The sequence below is a fragment of the Pelodiscus sinensis genome, chromosome 3, assembly GCF_049634645.1.
Source record: "Pelodiscus sinensis isolate JC-2024 chromosome 3, ASM4963464v1, whole genome shotgun sequence".
In the NCBI taxonomy this organism is placed as follows: domain Eukaryota; kingdom Metazoa; phylum Chordata; order Testudines; family Trionychidae; genus Pelodiscus; species Pelodiscus sinensis.
The window spans coordinates 89,696,613-89,718,724 of record NC_134713.1 but is presented as its reverse complement, the minus strand read 5'-3'; the positions used below and the strand labels follow the sequence as shown (position 1 = coordinate 89,718,724).

Sequence of the window (22,112 nt, the reverse complement as noted above, 5' to 3'; positions counted from 1 at the left end):
CTTAAAAAATTCTGTGTCTAAGCCTGAAAAGCTCCTGTTCACACTCTCATGTAGCTGTGTTGGCTCTAGGCTGCTAACAAAACTTAGAAGGTACAGCATCAGTTACCTAACACATCCGAGAGAAAAAGAGTCTCCAAATACAAACTGGGAACAGATGTGAGTACAAAGATGCCATTTTTTACATGGCTGCATTGAAATGCAGACTTACGGTAAATACTTTACTCTTGAGGTTTCAAGGAAGTAATACCTTATGAAATGTCCACATTTGATAGAATTTCTCTATAGCAGCCACATGATTTTCTTTACAAGCTATAGATTTCGGTGGAATAAATAATATTTTAACAGGCTAGAAATTGAAGTGAATCATGATACTTCAATGAAGGCTCTGGAACTTGCTGCTATGGCTCTTAGAATAAGTTTAACAAAGAAACTATTAACTACTATACACAGTATATCCTTCCAGAAGATAAGTTGTTATTTTCACAGTGGTCTCATTCAAATCAGAATACAAGGAACATGTGGGCTCAGTGGGGAAAAAATATGTAATTTCTGTGTACAGGAATCCAACCCTTCTTTGTTGAAGATTATGTATTACAATTTATACTCTTCTAAATAATGGAAGAAGCAGCAACTGAACCTTCTTGACAGTCATTCCTTAATCCCCATCTTTCTGCTCACATGCTGCTAAGGAGGAGTACACTTTTCCTTTGTGCTTCCAATCCCTTTTCACTCCATACACTTCCCCTGCATCCTCCAGAGCACTACGCAGACTCTTCAATTTGTGGCATTCTGCTGCATTTAGCACTTGTGCAAGGTGTGGCATAGGATAGAGGATGTCAGGATTTGCCCCTAAAATTGTTGATGTGGCTGATAAATAATGAAGAAACAAATGTGTTTTGTATCATGCATTTCAGCCTACCTTTCCCGAGGAACAGCAAACCAGTACTCCGGCTGCTTTCTCCTTTTCCCATACTGCTGCGCCATGGTGGTGCTTTGAGTAACAAAGGACTTTCTCATGGGCTTGCCTACTTTGATACATAAGAACATTGGAGGGGTCTTGCTTTTCTCCTCTTTTGAAGGAAGCATATCTGAATCAGAGACAAAAGAAATGACTGGCCCGGACCGGTATAGCATTGATAGCTTAGCTACTGACACAAAAATCAATCTCTTTCTAGGAATAGTCAATAGCACTGTGAAACCCTGTCACTCTGAGCTTGCCACATTCAGCCTAAGAAGGCCTGAAGGACATCTTTTCAGTAAGAGAGACGCCCAAGAACTGTCAGTGGCACACTGACCTTTTTAGGCACAGCGTGTCCTAAGCTATGTGATTCTCCTCTCGCCTAGTCTGGTACAAATCAGCGATCTATCCATTGAAATCAACAGAATTTGTTAACCTGGTTTTAAAGGGAGAATAAGGCCCTCATGAGGTTGGTTTTTTTTTAAACACACCTCACACATGCTATGTATACTGGAGGTCAGTCTGGCTTGTGCTCAAGACAATTCCACATTTTCCAACGTACTCCTATAGTTCATCTATAGTCCATAATAACAGAACAAACAGAACGGTCACTCAACAACACTGTGCTTATACTCCTGCTCAACAGCACTTCATGGGTGGTCCAGTAGCACAAAAAGGACTAAGACAATATAAACATGTGTGCGCATATGTGTGCACAAAAGTAGAACACAGACTTTTGAGTAATTATGTTGCTGTGTTCTACTGTGGATTTTACACATTAGAAGTGCATTGGGCAGTCTTCAGTGGAACTGGCAGATCATTTCAGTGCATAGCAAAACAATAGCAATCTTTCAGCCACTGTGTGTCACAGTCAACATTATGCACGCATGGTATTTTATTGAACTTATTGTTAAAGTGTTACAAAACATAGTTACTAAACATGGACAAAGTACATGACCCATTTATTAAGCTCAGTATCCCAAACAATTTGAGGGCATCTTTTTTCTCCTATGTTACTTCTTGATTGAGAATCTGCATGTTCAAGTGATTGCCCAAAGACTTATACTGTAAAATACCAAACTACACTACAAAGGAAATACAGGACATCCCTGCTATAAATCGCCCTGGTATACATCCGTTCCACACTAAAGTTGTTGACGCTTGTAGGAACTAATGTGTTATAAGTCCCCCTATTCCATGCTCTTAAGTCATACAAAAAACAAACACGAATTTGCACAAATGGAAGTCAGCCATGGGGAAAAAATTCCCTGCTTTAAGTTGTTTCGCTATAAGTCCAAGTTTTTTTGGAACGTATCTTGGACTTATAGCAAGGATGGCCTGTCAGCTCTAACAGTTAACAGACAGAGACCTACCTTCAATTGGTACTTGAATTCTCTGTAACAGCCATAGTCTGATTTCTGAATTATTGTCCAATTGTGTTTTTTGACACACTTTGTCCAGAGATGGTACCGATGAAGATTTCACAGATTCTTTAAGATCCTTTTCCTCTACTGCAGCCAGGCTGACTTCCAGTGAAGGCTCTTTACTTTCAATGCAGCTTGAATTGGGTTCACCACTTTTAACTGTAAGAAGTTTGTTAACTTGGGACTCTGAACAGTTAAGTGTGAGGTCTACACCTGCCACTTTGTTTTCTTCACCATCACCAATTCCAGCCTTACTTAGGTTTTCAGAAGACTGTGGCCCATCTTTATCTTTACTGAGGTAAAATTCAATAAGTTTATTTTTATCTAGCTCTTTTTGAGTGTCCAGTGTAGTCTCCACTTTATCTGTAGGGGAACTGGCACACTTGTTTACTTCTGGCATGACATCTTGCTTCTCACACGATTCTAAGTCTAGATCAGCTTTGGGTTTAACATCATTCTTTGTGCCCAAGGAATCAAATGCCAGTAAGTCCTGAACTTCTGAAACAGATTTGGTTACCTGTGACCTGTCTTTTCCCAACCCCTTGGGGTCAAAAGAAACCCCTTCTGTTACTGCATCTTTTCTGTCTAATTTGATATTTGTATAAGATAAAGTCTCTCGCAGTTCAATGAAGTCGTCATCTTCTCTGTCCATAAGGGAATGTTCTTTGATTTTGGAATCTAAAGCAGCTTTTTTCCCAGAAGGCTCCTTAGTATGTCCCAGTACACTGGACCTTTCTGATGGTTCGGTGGAGGCCATGTCACTGGGAGGTTCCAATGACTTAGCACTGTCAGAAGGCTTAAGTAGTTCAAGATCTGCTGACTTCTTGTCCAAAGGCTTTATTGATTTGGAATCATCCCCATTTTGCTGCCTCTTCTCCTTGCTCAGGGACTTGAATTTGCTGAAAGGATTGATATCTTTCTCAGAGGAAAGGTCTTCCCACTCTCCTGGCCTGTACAAAGGACAAAGATCCTTTGGAATGTCACTGTCAGGAGAAATGATGGATGTACATGGGATGTTAAAAACAAAATGGAAACGAAACAAAATGGCAAAGAAAACAACTAAAATATGTCAAAATGATTTTAAACAATGAAACCAAACAAAAAATGGCTTTCTTGAAAATAAAATATAAGCCAGCTGAAATAAGTGGTTTCAAAATGAATAAACTGTGGGAAGTAAAAGATGAATAATTCTGCAGAGTGTGGGGGAAGAAATTGTACATATGTAACTAATACAGTATGTGCCATCAGACATCCAATAATAAAAAAATAAGGCCAGATACTCAACCTGATGTAAAATAGCATTGCTTTACTGAAGTTAAAGGACCTGCACTGATTTGCACCAACTAAGGATTTAGCTCTGCTTACTGTGTTTCTTCTCAACATATATATTAAAAAAAAGAGTGTTACGTCTGGTCTGGGACAACGTTCCTGTCTCTTGTAGCATTCCTGCTTCTCTGGCAGAAGTTAATTATTGAAAGTACAGCAAACCACAGTGAGAACCTCTACATTTTTTAAGCACTTACACAACTTTAAAGTTGTAAATGCTCTAAAAAGCACAAGTCACTCTTATTGCCTGTTATTTCCCCATTTGACTGTAGGGATTTTCCTAAAAACTTTAGGGATGGGTGAGGCAAGCCATTAAAGTAGGAAAATCTTGGAAATAAAAGGACATAGTGCTCAAGGTCTTTCTTTACTTCGTTATTCATATGTGTCAAGTTTAAAGAGCATGAGAACAGGTAATGAAAGCTTATACATTCTCCCACCAAGATAGTGGGATAGCAAGTATGGTAGGGTATGTCTACACTTGCCCCCTAGTTTGGATTAGCGAGGCAAATGAAGCATATTGAAGTTGCTAATGAAGCGTGGGATTTAAATATCCCGCGCTTGATTAGCATATTTGCGGCCAGTCGCCATTTTAAAATTCCGGTCGCCCAATTTAACTTGCTGCGTGTACACTCAGTAGTCTGATTTAAAACCCTTCCCTCGAATTAACTGTTACTCCTCATGCAAACTTGTCCACATGCAATGAGGAGTAACAGTGGCAAGTTAAATTGGGCAACCGGAATTTTAAAATGGCGACCAGCTGCAAATATGCTAATCAAGCGCGGGATATTTAAATCCCGCGCTTCATTAGCAACTTCGGAACGCTTCATTTGCCTCCCTAGTCCAAACTAGGGGGCAAGTGTAAACATACCCACATAGAGATCAAAAAACGATACGACAGGAAACTGTATGACTAAGCATCAGATTGTGTCATGGAGGTCAGGATACCATTACTTTCAGAGACCTCTGTGACATTTTCCACTTCAGCCCCAGGGCCCCAAAGGTGTGTGTGTGTGGGGGGGGGGGGGGGGGGGGGGGCGCTACCACATTATTTTAAACAAAAAAGTCATAGACAGGTTGAGGACTTCTGTGAATTTTTATTGACTCTGACTCGTCCACAATATTTATTAAAAATAACTGGCAAAATATTAGTCTTACAACATGACTGTATCACCACTATACAGCTGTACAGGAACAGCTGCCTTTGTTCTGAATGGCTGATATGCTAAGACTATTTTTTTTTTGTTGGGTAGGGAGAAAAGAGGGAAGATGAAATATTTATTTGAACAGTGAAACCTGGTTATCTGCATTGAGAAGCCAGGCTGTTTTCTAGAACAAACCTGTGGACAGCTTTTTTCATCAAGGTACAACTGACTAAATGTAAGTGAAAATACCAGCTAAGAATACCAGCTAAGAAAATACTGCTATGTATCAGAAGTAATTACATGAATTATGATTTCTGAATCCTTCATGAGAGAACTGATATTTTGGAGATTTGTGGAGGTAGGAATTTACCTGCTGCTGTGACCAGTAATGTCTAAAAATACCTGTTCCATTAACCAATGTAGTCACAATAGCAACAGCAAGAAATCTGAACAAAAGCTAATCGGTAACATTCTATAGTCACCTCCCTTGCATTAAAATAATGGAACACATTTCTGGGGGGGGGCTTCAATCAGTTGTAGAAACTAACCCACAAGAATCACATAAACCTAAACATGATCTGTGATGTGCCAGTTCTCTTTTTGCCCCTGGACATTTTCACTGTCCTCTGTCTTCTATGTAGTGTATACCTTTTTATCTCTCTCTTTTTCTGCTGTTGAAAAGTTTATTTGCCTTCATCCTTTATAGCAGTGGTTCTCAACCTTTTCAGACTAATGTACCTTTTTCAGGAGTCTGATTTGTCTTGTGTACTCCCCAAGTTTCACTTCACTGGAAAAGAACTTTCTTACAAATCAGACATAAAAATACAAAAAAGTGTCACAGGAAAGTGTTACTGAAAATTTATTTTCTCATTTTCACCATGGAATTTAAATATTATATTTGCACTCCAGTGTATAGCATGTAAATCAGTAAAAACTAGTCATTGTCTCTATGAAATTTTAGTTTGTATTGACTTCACTATGGTTTTTATGGACCCTGTTGTAGGCTAATATCTAGATGAGTGGACAGTCCATGAGTGAGCAATAAAAAAACGGCAGCCCGCAGGGTTACTCCCTGGCGGGCCACTGCCACTATGTTTACCTGCACCTCAGCAAGTATCAGAGGATCGCAGCTCTGGTTGTCCTCAAATCGCCATTCACGGCCAATGCGAGCGGCAGAAAGTGCCACGGTCTGGGACACCATTTCCTGCCACTTGCGTTGGCCACGAATGGCGATTTGTGGTCAACCAGAGCTTCGATCCTCCAATACCAGCAGAGGTGCCGGTAAACATGGAGGTGGGGGCCCGCCAGGGACTAATCCTACGGACCAGATCCACCCCTATTATAGACCCTGGGGAAGGCCTCTGTGTACCCCAAGGGTTGAGAACCATGGTTTTATATGACATCACCACCTTTCTGCCTTTCGCCGCCTTTTTTTCCCTTAAGGCTCGGTTAATTCTCTCTCCCGGTGAACTCTTTTCACTCCTCCCACCAAACCTCTGTTTTCGTTTTTTGGTTTCCCCTCTCCTGATGATACCATACAAATACAATCAGCAAAGACCACTCCTTACGATGGCAGGGCATCTTTAATCTTCATGTGAGAGATATCGTTGTAGAGGGCTATCGAGACAACTTCCTCCATAGGGCAGATGAGCCCATACTCTTCACAGCCATTCTCAATTACCAGTGGATCCGACTTATGTGGGTCAAACATGATGTTGTTTGGAGTCACTATCATGACCCCCCCAACTACACCCTAATAATAAAAACATATGAAGAGAGTGTTAGCACATCAAATCTAATCACTGACCTTAGGTCACTTTAATGAATAGCTCAGTGTCAACTTTTAAATTACTTGCCCAATATAAATACTCTCTCCAATGTCTCTTTATTCTCCTGTGGAGCAATGTTTTCTAACAAAAAGCTCTGACTCCCAACTGCACTGGACCAGGTATTATAAAGAAGAACAAGCAAAAAGAGAACTCTTTGTAACACTCAGAATGCTTAGCTGACAAGGACAGTATTATAAAGAGGATTCAAAGTACTTAACTTTCATCCCTGGCTGCTATAAACTAGAGCTGTACCTTGATACTTAACCAGAGGCAAGAAAAGATTATTTCTTTTAAAACTAACAACTTTTTTTATTTTGGCTATACTTGCATGGTAAATCTGTACTAGGGATGAGAAGGAATAGTCAACAGGATAGTCAACTGGTTGCTCTTCCCCTTGCTGCCTCTAGGGGGGTAGTAAAGGTACTTCAAACTGTCAGTGCTGTTTGAAGACTGGGGCCAGATCCCGGCTCCACACGGCGCTGCCACTTTGAAATGCCGCATGCAGCTCGGGGTCCAGCTGGGTTGTCCCGACTGCACGCAGCATGTGGAGCCTGGGATCAGCTGGGGACTCCCTCACTGACCCCGGGCTCCATGCGGTGCTGCCGCTTTAAAATGCTGTGGGGAGTCTGGTGTCAGACTCCTCATGGCATTTCAAAGAGGCAGCGCCGCATGGTGCCTGGGATAAGCTGGGAAGTCTCCAGCTTGAAGCGTAGCAACAGGCTAAGGCTGTTGCTACGCTTCAAAGGCAGAGCCACCCTATCGACTAATCAAATAGTTGATGCAAAATGCATCAACTATTCAATTAGTCGATACTTAACATCCTTAATATGTACTAGCAGCCCTGCTGGCGCAGAATTCTGCACACATCCCAGTCAGGGCTGGATTACCCAATAGGCAGACTAAGCACGTACTTAGGGCACCAGCAAAGCAGGGGCGCGTGCGCGCACACGCACGCACACAAAAAAGGGAGAGATTTTACCGTATAGTATTGTTTTTATTTTGAATTACATATGGGGGGGGGGGCGCCGCATCATAATCTTTTCAGTGCTTAGGGCCTCTAAGGGTCTTAATCTGGTCCTGATCCCAGTAATAAGAACATGCAAAGGTTGTTTTACTGACAGCAGATAAATCTTGGGTTCCACATCTGTTTTCCTGAAAGGGGCATCTGGTACACAGAAAAATCTTTTCCTGGCACATTAAATATGACACAACAAGGTAATTCCATTCTTCACCCTTCAATGATACCACTAGCTAAGATGGCAATTTACACTGCCGTGGAAATGATTTTTAAGTCTTGGAAATTACCAGGTTGGATAAATGAGTGAACAGACCTGTAACCAACAGTTACCTTAGCTCAGGACACCTAGCCGCTTGGGAGAATTCCAGGTAGGGATGTAAATGGTTAACCAGTTACACGGTAAGCATTTGCCTTACTGGCATGCTTACAAAGGCAACCAGTTAACCAGTGCCTGGACAGAATAGCCCCAGCTGGGCTGGGCCTGCACACAACAGGCCGGTTAACTGGTTAAACACATAGAATTTAATCAGTTAACATTTTTAATAGGATTTCACAACCCTAATTCTAGGTGAGATTTCTCTCCCCCACAACTGGGTATGAGGCTCTTAAATATGTCCTATGACCATATTTTCAGCTAATACTGCATCAGATCTTAAATTATGACAATTATCGTATAGTCTAAATGACAAGATTATATTGTATAACATTGAAGCATCACTAAGGAAAAGGCTAGTCAACCAGCAAGTCATGCCAGTGGAGGCTAGGAAGCCAGAGGAAGAGAGAGAAAACTAACCATAAGATATCAGGGAGCATATGTTGCCTTTAGTTTGTGGACCAAAGGCAAGATATACTTTGCACATACTTCTTCTGTGTGATGTGTGTGTACCTGGAGGGAATTTCTGTCACTCAGGCCACGTCTACACTGCGGAGGGAAGGTTGGCTTAAGGTACTCAACTCCAGTAACATAAATAATGTAGATGAGTCAAAATACTTTAAGCTGGGCATGGTGCCATATCCACAGTGGGAAGTTGATGGGAAAAATGTCACTGATCGGGGAGCCTTCAACGTTCAATTTAGCGAGTCTTTACTAGACCCACTAAATCGAACCCCGGAATATCAATCACCAGAGCATTGATCCTCTGGTAAGTGGAGATGTGGCCTCAGACTCACAAGTATCTAGGTTACTGCTCTCAATACAGTCAGCAGAATGCCACATAACTAGGCCAAGTTTTCTATTTAGGCAAAAGAGGAAACAGGGCTACATTAGGCTCCGTCTGAAGATATGCTGCCAAGAACAAAGTCCACTGCTGACTGCTGAGGTCTGAAGCTGTTTTTAGCTTCTAAAGCCTAGAGAGAGTTCAAAGAAACTGACTGGTTATATATTTTGTGAAATGGAACTCAATCTTAAACAAGCTTCATAAAAGAAAGCACTGTGTTACACAAATTTCTGCACAAGACATGCTAGTACAGGTTGAAGCCTCCTGGTCCAGCTCCTGTGGGACCTGACTGGTCCCAAACCAAGGAATTTGCTGTACCAAGGGAAGTCAATGGCAGCCCCTCTGATACCACTGGCTACAGGGCTCCACGCTGGGGGCAGCAGAGGAGCCAGCATTGACAGAGTGGGCGGGAGGGGGAAACACTGGAGGGAAGAGACAGGGCGGCTGTAGAGCTCTGTGACCGGTGGCCAGCAGCACAGCCCCACAGCCAACAGCGAAGCTCCACCCTGCCTCTTCCTCTAGGCCACCCCCAGTCCTCCCTGTCCCTACCCCCTGAGCTTGAATGCCACAAATGAGCTATTTGTGGTGCTCCAGAAGCTCTGGGAGGATGGGGAAGGGTTACTGAGCACAGGGACCCTGGCTTTTCCCCATGAATGCTCCATCCCCAGAGCACCCACAGATGACAGAGCAGAGAAGTCTAGTTTATAGATGTCCAACCTGTATGCTGTCTACAAAATCTCCCAAGTTGGTTAAATGCATATTCCACATCTATTGAGAACCAGAAAATGCCAGAGCCCTGAATGTGAGTAAATTCACATACAAAACAGTAGGAGAAGGGAAATAAAAGTGAACTACATGAAATAAAACACACACGGACATTTGTCCATTTTCTAAAGTGATCCTGTAGTTTCATGGAATCTGTCAGTTGCTGCTCAGGCATTTTGCCTCTCATGATTAGTGGAACTCTGAAGTGCAATTTGGTACTGCAATTTGGTTTTTCTATCAGATTAATTTCCTCCCCACACTCTCTCCCCTCCCCATAGTTCTTGAAAGGAGACTTTCCAATAAAAGCCTGTAAGGCAAAGAAGCTGGGTAGGAGTGAAGAGCTATTCTTCCATCATACAATCACTGTAACAGGTAAATGGACATAAGGTGCACATAAAAAAAGAAGGCATATAAAAAGTGGAAACTAGGATAAATAACAAAGTATTAATATGAGCAAACAGTACAGATATGCAGGGGCAAGATTAAAAAGGCAAAGGCACAAAACAAGCTCAATCTAGCTACAGACAGAGGGAAACAAGAAGACTTTTTATAAATATATTAGAAACAAGAGAAAGACCAAGGACAGGGTAGGCCCATTGCTCAGTGAAGAGGGAGAAACAGTAACAGGAAACTTGGAAATGGTAGAGGTGCTTAATGACTTCTTTGTTTCAGTCTTCACCAAGAAGTCTGATAATGAAGGAATGCCTAACATAGTGAATACTAGTGGGAATGGAATAGGTTTAGAAGATAAAAAATTTTAAAAAAGGAGTTCAAATCACTTCGAAAAGTTAGATTTCTGCAAGTCACCAGCTCCTGATGAAATGCATCCTAGAATACTCAAAGAGCTGAAAGAGGAGGTATCTGAGATTTTAGCTATCATATTTGAAAAATCATGGAAGACAGAAGAGATTCCAGAAGATTGGAAGAGGGCAAATATAGTTCCCATCTATAGAAAGGGAAATAAGAACAACCCAGGAAACTACAGACCAGTCAGTTTAACTTCTGTGCCAGGAAAGAAAATGGAGCAAGTAATTAAGGAATTCATCTACCACCTGGAAGATAATAAGGTGATAGGTAACAGCCAGCATGCATTTGTAAAGAACAAATTGTCTCCAACCAATCTGATAGTTTTCTTTGATAGGATAACGAGCCTTGTGGATCAAGGAGAAGCAGTGGACGTGGTATAACTAGAGTCTACTTTAGTAAGGCATCGGATACAGTCTTGCATTACTTTCTTATCAATAAACTAGGCAAATGCAACTTACACGGGACTACTATAAGGTGGGTGCATAACTGGCTGGATAACCATTCTCAGAGGCTTTGTCTACCCTGCAGCGTTTTTGCGCAAGAAGCTTTTTGCGGAAGATCTCTTCTGCAAAAGCGTGTCCACACCTCAAAAGCGCATTGCAAAAGCAATGTGCTTTTGCGCAAGAGAGTGTCCACACTGCATGGACGCTCTTGCTCAAGAAACACCTGCGCTTTTTCTGATAGGCTCTTTTTGTGTAAGAAACCCCTGCAGAGCATCCACACATTCCTTTTTGCGCAAGAGCTGTAGCGCAAAAAGGAGTTATTCCTAGTGGGGAGAGGAATAACTCTACCAGCAAAAGCGCTCTGTCTTATAGATTTACTGTATTTTTTTTTTTTTGCACAAAAATGCACTTGAGGTGTGGACGCTCCGCCAGTTTTTGCAGAAAAACCATGTAGTGTAGACATATTCTGAGAGTAGTTATTAACAGTTCACAATCCTGACTCCCAACGCAGCTGTCAGCCCCTGACTTACACATGGCCCAAGGTTCACTTACCTTACCATCTGTGAAATAACGGCAGTTCATTTTTAAAAATTTAACAACTACTGGTTCATCTTCCTCTGAGGTGGATGACAAGACCCTCTCAATTGGTTTGCAGGCCTTTCTTGCCAAGTCAGCATCCTTTAAAAAATAAAAGCCTCAATGCCACACAGAACCAGTTTTACAGACATTTTCTTAGATTTTGAAAAATTAATGACTGAGGTCCATTGATAATTTTATTTTTGGTTTAAAGGAAAAATCATAGCCACATTTATATTTCATATTCTACTCAGCATGGGACCACGTTTTGTTTATAACATTATAAAAAAAGATTAGCTCCACATAAATGCTAGACAGGAAATCAAGAAATAAACAAAACCACCCAATACAAATGTTTCCAGTGAGATACCTAAGCTAACCACACCACGGCCCAATTCTGCAATTTGACTGACATGGAAGGATGGATACATACAGCCCTATTGGCTAGGACTCCATTTTTATGGATCAAATCCTACGACTGAGAAATAACACCCCATTCTTGTCTCAACTCTCTCATAGTTAGCCACAGATCTGGGAGGGAAATGGTATAATTTTGTAAATATCAACATGGAAACATCTAAATGACCAGGAACAACTGGCTCAAACCCAGTCAGTTTTATTGTCGTTTTCTACAATGTCCCAAATGCAATCTCATCAAAAGTAACTATTTCATAGGCTACAACCTGAACTTCAAAGAAAGAGTGTTCTATAAATATAAGATCTACTTACAGGAAGTTTATCATATTCAGCATCTGATGATGAAGGAGAAACAGGAGCACCAGGACTGGAAGAAGCTAACTTAGCAGCATTGGAATAGTGGTCTGTATCTGGGACGTAGAGAACCTGTAAAAATATTACAATAAACGCAAAATAAGTTATTTTAAAATAATTACATAAAAAAGAAAAAGAGAAACACGTGCAACAGAAACATAGTGGTCCTGATTCTGCAATAAGATCCATGCAGGAGTCCCAACAAAGATAGTCTGGTATTGTTTAGGAATATAAAATACCATTTAATCAGTTAACTGGTTAAACGTTATGCTTAACTGGTTAACTGCTTAAATGGGAAAAATGGGAATAGTCGGGGGATGGAGGAGAGCTGCTCCAGCCTGTCCATTAACCATAACTGGTAAGCATCACTCGGTAAGGGTGATGTTGTCAGTTAACCATTCAAATCCCTAGTATTGACAATATACATCATATTGCAAGACACATTTTGGAATATCTCTAAAAACACTGGAGACATTCCACAGAGATTTCAACAACTTATACCCCACCATTAACCTCAGCCTGGACCATTCTACACGAGAGATCCATTTCCTGGACACCACAGTACAAATCATCAATGGAAAATTAGACACCACCCTCTACAGAAAACCCACTGACTCATACAGTTACCTACATGCTTCCAGCTTCCATCCAGCACACACCATACGATCCATCATCTATAGCCAAGCCCTTCGATACAACCGCTTCTGCTCTAATCCCACTGACAGAGACCAGAAACTTCAGGATCTCTACCAAGCATTTATAAACCTCAACTACCCACCCAGAGAAATAAAAAAGCAAATTGAAAGAGCCAAACGAATACCTAGAAACCATCTACTACAAGACAGACCCAAGAAAACCAACAATAGAACACCACTTGTCATCACCTACAGCTCCCAACTTAAACCTGTCCAACACATTATCAATAAATTACAGCCTATACTGGAACAGGACACTAAACTCCAAGAAGCTCTGGGAGACAGACCCATAGTCTCCTATAGACAACCACCTAACCTCAAGATGATTCTTACCAACAACCACAGGACATACCACACTAATACCAGCCCTGGTACTTTCCCTTGCAACAAACCCCGTTGCCAGCTTTGTCCACATATTCACTCTGCTGACACCATTATTGGGCCTAACCAAGTGAGTTACAAGATCAAGAATACATATTCCTGCGCCTCCAGAAATATAATCTATGCTATCATGTGCCGAAAGTGTCCGTTTGCTATGTACATTGGACAAACGTCTCAGACACTTCGCCAAAGAATCAATGCCCACAAAAGACATTAGACAGGATCACAAAGAAAAAACAGTTGCTTGCCATTTCAACCAGAAAGGACACTGTCTCAATGACCTACTCACCTGCATCCTATTTCAGAAGACATTCAAATCTGCACTTGAAAGGGAATCCTCTGAACTGGCATTCATGCTCAAATTCGACACTCTCCGCAGGGGGCTGAACAAAGACTACAGCTATCTTACCCATTACAAAGATAGCTTCCCTAATTATCACCTCTAATACTATTAACTCACAGACATCTACCCTTCCCCACCTCTAATATCATTAACTCACAGGCATTTACCTTCCTTTCCTCCCCCTCCCCTCCCCCCCGCATCCCCCTTCTGTTCTGAAATGTGATTTGTCCTTTTCATATGTGTTCATTTTTTTAAATTGTATCCTTTGGTATATATGGCTGTGACTATTTTCTTCCACTATTTGATCTGAGGAAGTGGGTCTGGCCCATGAAAGCTCATCATCTAATAAACCATCTTGTTAGTCTTTAAAGTGCTACATAGTCCTGTATTTTGTTTCTTCTAAAATCCACGTTTGTTGTCAGTGGGGTTCCATATGAGTCTTGCTGCAGGATCAGGGTCTATATATTGTTTTCTGAGAAAAGCAGCAGCACACACCAGTTTTAAAAGAATAATGATCTCTCTTTCCTATGTAAACTAACACAGAAATTACCACAAGATAGTTTATGTAGGTTAATGCAGCAGATGCCTATAAATGCAAAAATTGGACCAAAAGGAGAAACCACTGGAGGAATCAACAACTGTAAATTTAATAGCTAGAAGTAACAGAAAATTATGTTTTGCAATAAGAATTTTCTAAGCCATATTTATGTCAGAGGAAAAAACTTTTCTTAGTTCTAGAGAAACTGTAACAGAACACTGTGAGGTCCTTGGAAACATTAGATTATTTTAAAAAAAAGTTAACAGAAATGTTACTCTTACAAACAGTCAAGCATTTAGTAGTATATGATCTGACCCTAAAAATAAAACTGCACAACCATTTGTCAGTGTCAACGTCTAAACAAGTAGAGAGAGAAATATACCTTCAATTATCAAAAAGAAAAATTAAAACTTTCTGAACCCACAGTATTATTTTCATTTTGATAAAATCTGAAGGTGTCCCTGTACATGAATTCACTCTGCCCATTGGGGCACTTTAGGCAAGTCATATCACTTTTGTGCTTCAGTCTCCCCGTCTGTCAAATGAGGACAGGTGATACTTTTTCACTCTATATGTTTATAAGTTTCTAGCTTATAAATTAGAAGTTGCTTTGAGATCTACTCGTGAAGTGTACTTTGTATATTGTCAACACCATTACAGCTGGGCAAAACTCAGGGTTTCTGGTTAGCAAGAAATTTCAAAAACTGGTTTGTTCCGACTCAGTATAAAACTAAATGCTCAAGATTTCTTGCACACCTGAAATTCTGAACAAACCTCAGTTTCTGAAAAATCAACACATAGTGTTTTCAAATCTAACTCCCGGGATAGCAGCAGCTGACTGGCTAGAAGCAGTGAAGCTGATCAGGATGTCAATTTCACATAGCAGTTGCTGGGGGCTCCCCGAATCTAGGTCTCTTGGGCAGACCTGCTATGCAGATTGCCTCTGGGACAGGTAGCCCAGGGTTTCTTACTCCTCAACGAGCTGGCTTCTGGAGCTGCTTAAACTCCCAAGTGTGCATCCTGAGGAGCCAGCAGTCCTGGGGAGCTGTAACCCATGGGGTTGATGAGGAAGACCACATAGCATGCTGCCCCAGAGCCATGACACCTGCAAGCTGGGAGAAGCACTCAGAGGCAAAAGGCTATCCTATAAGGCTGTATCTGTTTACTTACCCTCTTAAGGAGACTGAAAGAATCACCTTCAAAATAAGCCAACGGGCCATCCCAACTAATGTATCTAGTTCCCATGAGTGCATTATACAGTATTTATGGCTTTCCAATAAGTCTACTGGTCCTACAAGATAGACATTTTCTCCTTCAGCATCAGAACAAAGTTTAGGTAACACAATAAGCCTGAAATAAATAAAAGAAGACTTGGCAAGAATCAGTCCCTGGACCAATTCTTGCAACCATCTGAGCTACTTCCGTTTTGAGGTTTTATATTGTTGCCTATCGCTGTTGCATATATCTAATAAAAACTAACTGAGCTGACAAAAAAAGCCCATTAAATACACAGCAATCAGAATTTATGAGCATTTAAAACTTTTTTAAAATTACCTGTCCTGGAACAATTGTGTGTGTGAACAGCTTATTTAGTTCCACAAGTTTGTTTGGAGTGATGTTAAATTTCAGTGCTATGCTGTTTAGGGTGTCCTGACTTCCAGCCTGAAGAAAGAAAACTTGACTTTTAAGATGTGACAATCAAGTACAAGCTCAGCATAACAGTTTAAATAAACTTTATCTACTAGACCAGTTTTAGGGTATGGACTCTTGATCTGATTCTAACACATATTTTCTATTGGTTTACTTTTTGGCAGATGACACAGTTCATTATAAGACAACATCTACACAGTTAATAGCACTTTTTCCATTCTATAAAACAGAGAAAATAGAGCAGTTAAGATCTCTCTCTCACTGCTTCATAAAATTTAAAAGAGCATATCATTTTAACTTCAAATCCTTCCACTTGGAACTGGTTAGGAGACAGGAGAAGGAAGGCAAATTGTGCGCGCGCGCGCGCACACACACACACACACACACACACACACACACACACACACACACACACACACTATATATATATATATATATATATATATATATATATATATATATATATATATTTAATGTTCATTACTCTTTCACCCATTATAGCAGGTAATATTTCAGCCTGTTCTCAGCAGTCCTGTTAGCAGAACAGCATGCTAGCACCAGATAGGGATGTAAGAGTACAACTGTTCAAACAAGTAACAGATAACCATTTGGGTAACCCATTCCACGCAAGGGATGTTAGTGGCTAGCCAGCTAACAGTTTAACTGATATGCAATTACTTTTTGGTTAACAATCCTGATCAACAGCACAACCACCCCTGCCACGGGCTCTGCATTTGAAACTCAGACCAGCAGGCTGCTCTGCATTTGAAACTTGGACTGGCAGACTGGCTCAGTCCCAGCCCACCGGCCTGTATTTTAAATGAAGAGTATGCAAGGGAGCCACCTGCCATCCCATGCTGCTGCCTCTGATATAAAGGCAGGCAGCGTGGGGCGACAGGTGGGAATTGGTCTGTGCGGGGAGCTGATTTAAAAACCAGCTACCACTTGCTGCGCCCATGTTGCTCCCTCTATATCAGAGGCAGCAGCGCGGAGCGGCAACAGCCTGTCTGCGGCGGTGGGCCTGCGTTCACAGCTGACAGAGGCTGCTCTGCTGCAGGGGGCTCCCTGAGAGAGGGGCAGGGAGCTGGCAGCACACAGGCTGCTGACCCCATCCCCAGGAGCATTTTAGTAACATGTAACCACTAAAAATTATTGTTGCTACGCAATTATTAAAATAAACTGTATCTAACATCCCTATTACACGCAGCTCCCAGGGAGCTGGCTGCTGCCCCGTGCTCAATGTAGGGCAGCAGCCAGCACCCCAGGAGCAGTGCTGCAAGTGGGAATCAGTGCATGTGAGAAGCTGACTTAACTGGCTGCTGCCCTGCTCTGCTTTGCTTTGCTGACTCTGTATCAGAGGCAGCAGTGCAGGGTACCAGCTGGCTCCCCAGGAATGGCTCCCCAGTGGCTGCCGGCTCCACTCTTAGGGGAGCCAGCATGTAACCATGTAATTGCTAAAAATTTTAGCGACTACGTGGTTAACAATAACCACCATTTTTTAACATCCCTAGCACATAAGAGTCAGGTTTAGAGTCCCTTCCTTTGCTGAAAAGAGGACACCACAGATATATCCTTGGCATCTTTCAGTAAACTTTCTCCCAGTACACAGCAAACCACTTCAGGTACACAGAGACTGTGTGTATCACTGGCATTCCAAAAAGGAAACATTGGCATCTCATGACCAGGATACAAACACATTCCTTCTAGAGGGCCTAAGCAACACTCAATGGGACAGAAATATTTCTCAGAGGGAGAGGGGAGCCATTACATGGTCAAACCATGGATACAGAAACACACAAGGCAGAGTGGGGAAAAGACAGAGGATGCCCAAGTTGCAGGATGATTGTGGGGCTGAGACCAATTTTCCTTCCTACACACAGGTTATTTGGAGGATATTTTAGAAAAGAATTAAAGTGTGTCTAGATGAATTTGGTTTCTTCAGATTATCAATTTTGACAACTTCTCTTTAAACAATATTAATAATGACCTAACTGTGCATCCAATACTTACAGTATATTCTATAGTTCCAAGGGGTTTCTGAGTGACCATTTTCTTTTCTTTCTTTTCATTGGTTTTGTTGTGATTGTCATCTGAGGAAGAAACAAAAACAAAGTTACTTAAATTAACCAAGTCTCAAATCATTCACCTGTTAACACTTTTTGAGTAAAGATGTTTACAGTACATGTGGATATAATCGTGGTTTGATCACCTACAAGAGTGGCACCACAAAAATAAATAAATAAATAAATAAAAATAAAGATAGCTGCCAAGCCCTGAAATTTTACTATATGGCCACCAAAACTAAATCAATTATACTAGATTCTGATTAGCATTTTAAAACCTTTTAAGGTTAATTTATATTCTACTGCATCCCTGTAAAAAAGCCTTCCTAGATTCTTTTCTTAATGAAGAACAATTTACTTCTGAGGTGTAGCACATTTTTGTTCTGGGGTGATATCCAGATAGAAAGAGTTAGCACATGGTTATATTCAATAATTCTGCATTAGCAGGGTTATGAATAATCAGATTAAAATGGATTCCTAAGCAATAATACTAAATATTGTACAATCTAGTGCCTTGTAGGCACTTTACACACCTCAGTTTCATTAACTCGTGTGTAAAACTTTGCAGGATAAGAGTCTAATTCATTAGAATTCTCAACTTCAATGTTAGGTAGGCAGGTAAACAGTATTATCATTATTTTTTAGCAGAGAGTTTAGATAACATGCCCAAATTAGGGAGTTAACAGGTATGTCAGTCTGTTACATGTCCATAGCTTTCATGGACTTAAAGGATTGCTTAAATATAATTGAATTCCTGGCTCCTAGTTCTCATAAGGCACTGGATGATAAATTTGCACCGAGCCCTACTGAAATCAATGAAATTCTACTTCAGTTGATTCCTTTGATCGGCTGACATCTGATTTTCAAAACAAATGATTTTGTCTTACATACATGGTTCAATTATGTCACTGGAAAAATAAAGTTACTGCTCAGAATTAGATATAAGCATGCAAACCCTTCAGTTGCTTAAGACATACACCAGATTTTAATAAGTAAATAGAGTTAAATGATTAGATAATTGTATCGATTGTAAAGGTATTGGCAGTACCATGTTATCTTTGCTAGTCTATACTTATGAGCAAATGCTAAAACCAAAACATAGTAAAACACAATATGAATAGTGACCTTAAGGATCTGATGCAAGTGAGAGTCTGGGATGTGAAAAAACACACCAGCAGGCTAGAACATGAGTATTAGTTTTCAAAATATTCTCTTTGCATGCTTAATGGAAATCAACCAAAACAAGTATAGGGGCAAAGGTGCAATTATTGGCTATTAGAGAAAAACTTCTACAATACACCCACACTCAAGAAAGATTTCAAATTGGCTCAGCCCCTAACCCTCCCCACCCTGCCTTCTACCAAGTAAAGTGACCAGCGGAAGGAGCGAGGAACCGAGGACTGCATACCTAGCAACAGGTAAGGCTGTCTGTAGTCAATACACCAGGAGAAATGCTTGTGAACAGAAAAACTGTGCATAACCTCGAGCAGGTTGTTCTGGGGTTTTAAGCTGCTGGGCTCCCAGGCCACCACCTCAGGTAAGGACTCGCAGCTGTCTCCATTTGCCGAATTGTACCCCGAAGACAAGGTCTCATCGCTTTCCACACTGCTCCATTCGTGGAGAAATTTCCATGCAGCTCTTTGGTCAGCGGGAGGCGGGCAAATGTTGCAACATTCGCCTGGATGGTGGACACAACAACACTCCGCTGCAAACATCTCCGGGCGGGGAGTGAGGGAAGTGACCTGGCCGCACGCAATGCGCCCGGTGACTAGGGAGCACGGCTCATAAACCTGCCACACGAGCGGTGGCTCCCGAAACGCGCAGGGAGCAGCACGGCTGTTCCGTCGCTTCCCGAAATCTTCCAGAAAGGACACGTCTCTCCCCGCCTCCGCCTTCCCCTTCCCCCCAAGCAGCCCACTTGGCTCCAGGCGGGAGGGAGGCAGGCATCCAGCACAGCCTCGCGCGCCGCTGCAGACTGGGCCTCTCTCCGCAGCACGAACTCGCCGCACTAAAGCGGTGACAAGAAGCTGCCTAGCGCTCCCATCCCAAGTGCGCGCTGGGCAGGGGGCTTGTTCTGCACAAACCAGTTCCTACCAGACCAGAGCGACTGCTGCCCTGCTCGCACCGCCCCCAGCCCCGGGATTGCAGGCCCCGGAACAACGGTACAAGGGCCCGTCCTGCACATGCTGCACGTACAGCCCTAAGCCCTGCAATAAAGCTCAGGGAGGAGCAGGGTCAGGCGTGGGACGCGGAGTAAGACTACCTGTCTAGGTGGCTCCTGAATGGGGATCCTGCAGGGCAAAGCAGGGGGATTCCGACATTGTTGTTAAAACGGATTTGTGGGGAACACAGCAGCTGGTTTACTAACCCACTAAACTAGATTCCAGACCCTTGCTTTGTGATCTAACCCCACTGAGAGGCCTGAAAATTGAAGGCGCTGTCACATTTTCTAAGCTACATTTCAGGACTGTGTGACTTTTAAAGGCTGCCTAACAAGGTATTTTTTTCTCTCCTGCTTTGTGATTTGGAAAACAGGAAACCAAGCACTACAAAGCAGGCTTCTGTTTTAGGGAGACTGTGAAATGTAACATGGGGGAAAAGAAACAATGGCATTTAAGGTCAAAGGGAAAACTACAAAAATGAGCCAGCTAGTTAAACAGAAATGAAAAGGAACAGACACCAGACTTAAAAACCTGCATGCTGCATGGAAACTTTAAAAACAGAGCAATAGAGGTTCCAACAAAATGTATTCCTTGCCTCCCCTCCCCCACTACCAAAAATGCACGGTAGTTTTTGCGTTATGTAACAGTTAATGTATTTGCTTAGCAGGGTCCCAAACCGCAAGTCTGATGCAATACAGAAAAGTGAATCAGATTCTGTTTTTAATTATAAAAGCATAAATAATGTAGACAATAAAGAAAGTTTGCAAAAGTTTGACAAAGTCAGTTTAGGGTAAATATAAACTCTAAACGAGGCAAAGGAAAAAATGCCAAAATTCATTACCCAATTTTCACCAATAACTATTTTCCTTCCATCTAGCATGTTTGCTGGCACATGTTTGTCTTTAAGAGCTAGAGAAATAGTATACATGAAAATACAGACCTCATATAAAATTACATTTTTATTTTAAGTAGGTTTTTAATTTGATCATCTGTACAATGCAGGACAATGTAGCACTTTAAAGACTAACAAGATGGTTTATTAGATGATGAGCTTTCGTGGGCCAGACCCACGAAAGCTCATCATCTAATAAACCATCTTGTTAGTCTTTAAAGTGCTACATTGTCCTGCATTTTGCTTCAGCTACCCCAGACTAACACGGCTACATTTCTATCACTATTCATCATCTGTACAGTCACCTTTCCTCTATAAGATGGAAACTTCCATAGAGATAAGTTCCCTTTTTTATGGCCCATAATTAAAATATAAAGATTTCCCAATAGCCTGGTTTGCAAGAAATGATGGGACATATGTTATAAATTGTTTAAATTTATTCTTATATTATTGGTGAATGGGCAGCATGTTTCTGGTAAGGGTGTTTGTAGTAAATTTTTACATAATTTGAGGGCACTTTCCATAAGGTAATGATAGAATTGTAGGCCTCTCTGCACTCATGGCAGGACTAAAGATTGACACAGCTGTTGACTCTCTCATATTTGGGGTATATATATTACTTAAACTCTCTGCAAAATATAAGGGTAATAATTCCCTATCTACCACTAAAGTTTGAGGTATTTGTTGCCTGTGTGGTACAGTACCATGTTAACTTCTTCAAAAGTAGTTTGTCTTTTTTGGTCTTGATATTATCAGGGCATGTGGCTTGCAACAGAATGCTTTTTTTTTTTTTTTTTTTTTTTTAATAAAAACTGCTGGTTTTGGCAGCAATTTTGCAGAAAATGACATGAGCCAAGGATGACACAAAACAAATATTATTGGGCCATGTTATCAGCATTAAAGGTAGTTCTTCACACTACTATACCCAGAGACCCTCAAAAGGGAGGAGCTGCAAAGTGGAGTAATTAGCGTAGACATTAAATAATTTGATTTGAATATAAAATATCAAACCTGCTCCAAGCCCTGATTTGAGTGACAGCCACCTCTTTACATTCCCTATATGGAGTAACTATATGAGAGCCCCAGGCACTATTAATTTTTCTTGGGACACT

The 22,112-nt window shown here is 41.4% G+C and overlaps 1 protein-coding gene across 4 annotated transcripts in view; it reads right to left on the bottom strand.

Moving 5' to 3' along the window:
- The window catches only part of NCOA7 (nuclear receptor coactivator 7), a 131,445-nt gene that overhangs the window by 28,991 nt on the left and 80,342 nt on the right, over window positions 1-22,112 (bottom strand). Inside the window, exons 1-8 of one of the 4 annotated variants that reach the window (XM_075924110.1) lie at window positions 19,355-20,061; window positions 17,894-17,973; window positions 15,788-15,895; window positions 12,235-12,348; window positions 11,482-11,607; window positions 6,419-6,603; window positions 2,332-3,332; window positions 920-1,088 (exon numbers count right to left, since the gene is read on the bottom strand). In XM_075924110.1, coding sequence (XP_075780225.1) covers window positions 920-1,088; window positions 2,332-3,332; window positions 6,419-6,603; window positions 11,482-11,607; window positions 12,235-12,348; window positions 15,788-15,895; window positions 17,894-17,973; window positions 19,355-19,661 — 2,090 coding nt within the window. In that variant the 5' untranslated portion in view covers window positions 19,662-20,061. Of the gene's footprint in view, window positions 1-919; window positions 1,089-2,331; window positions 3,366-6,418; window positions 6,604-11,481; window positions 11,608-12,234; window positions 12,349-15,787; window positions 15,896-17,893; window positions 17,974-19,354; window positions 20,062-22,112 lie in introns of those variants that run through there. The other 3 variants (XM_075924109.1, XM_006139438.4, XM_006139436.4) reach the window with 3 other exon arrangements.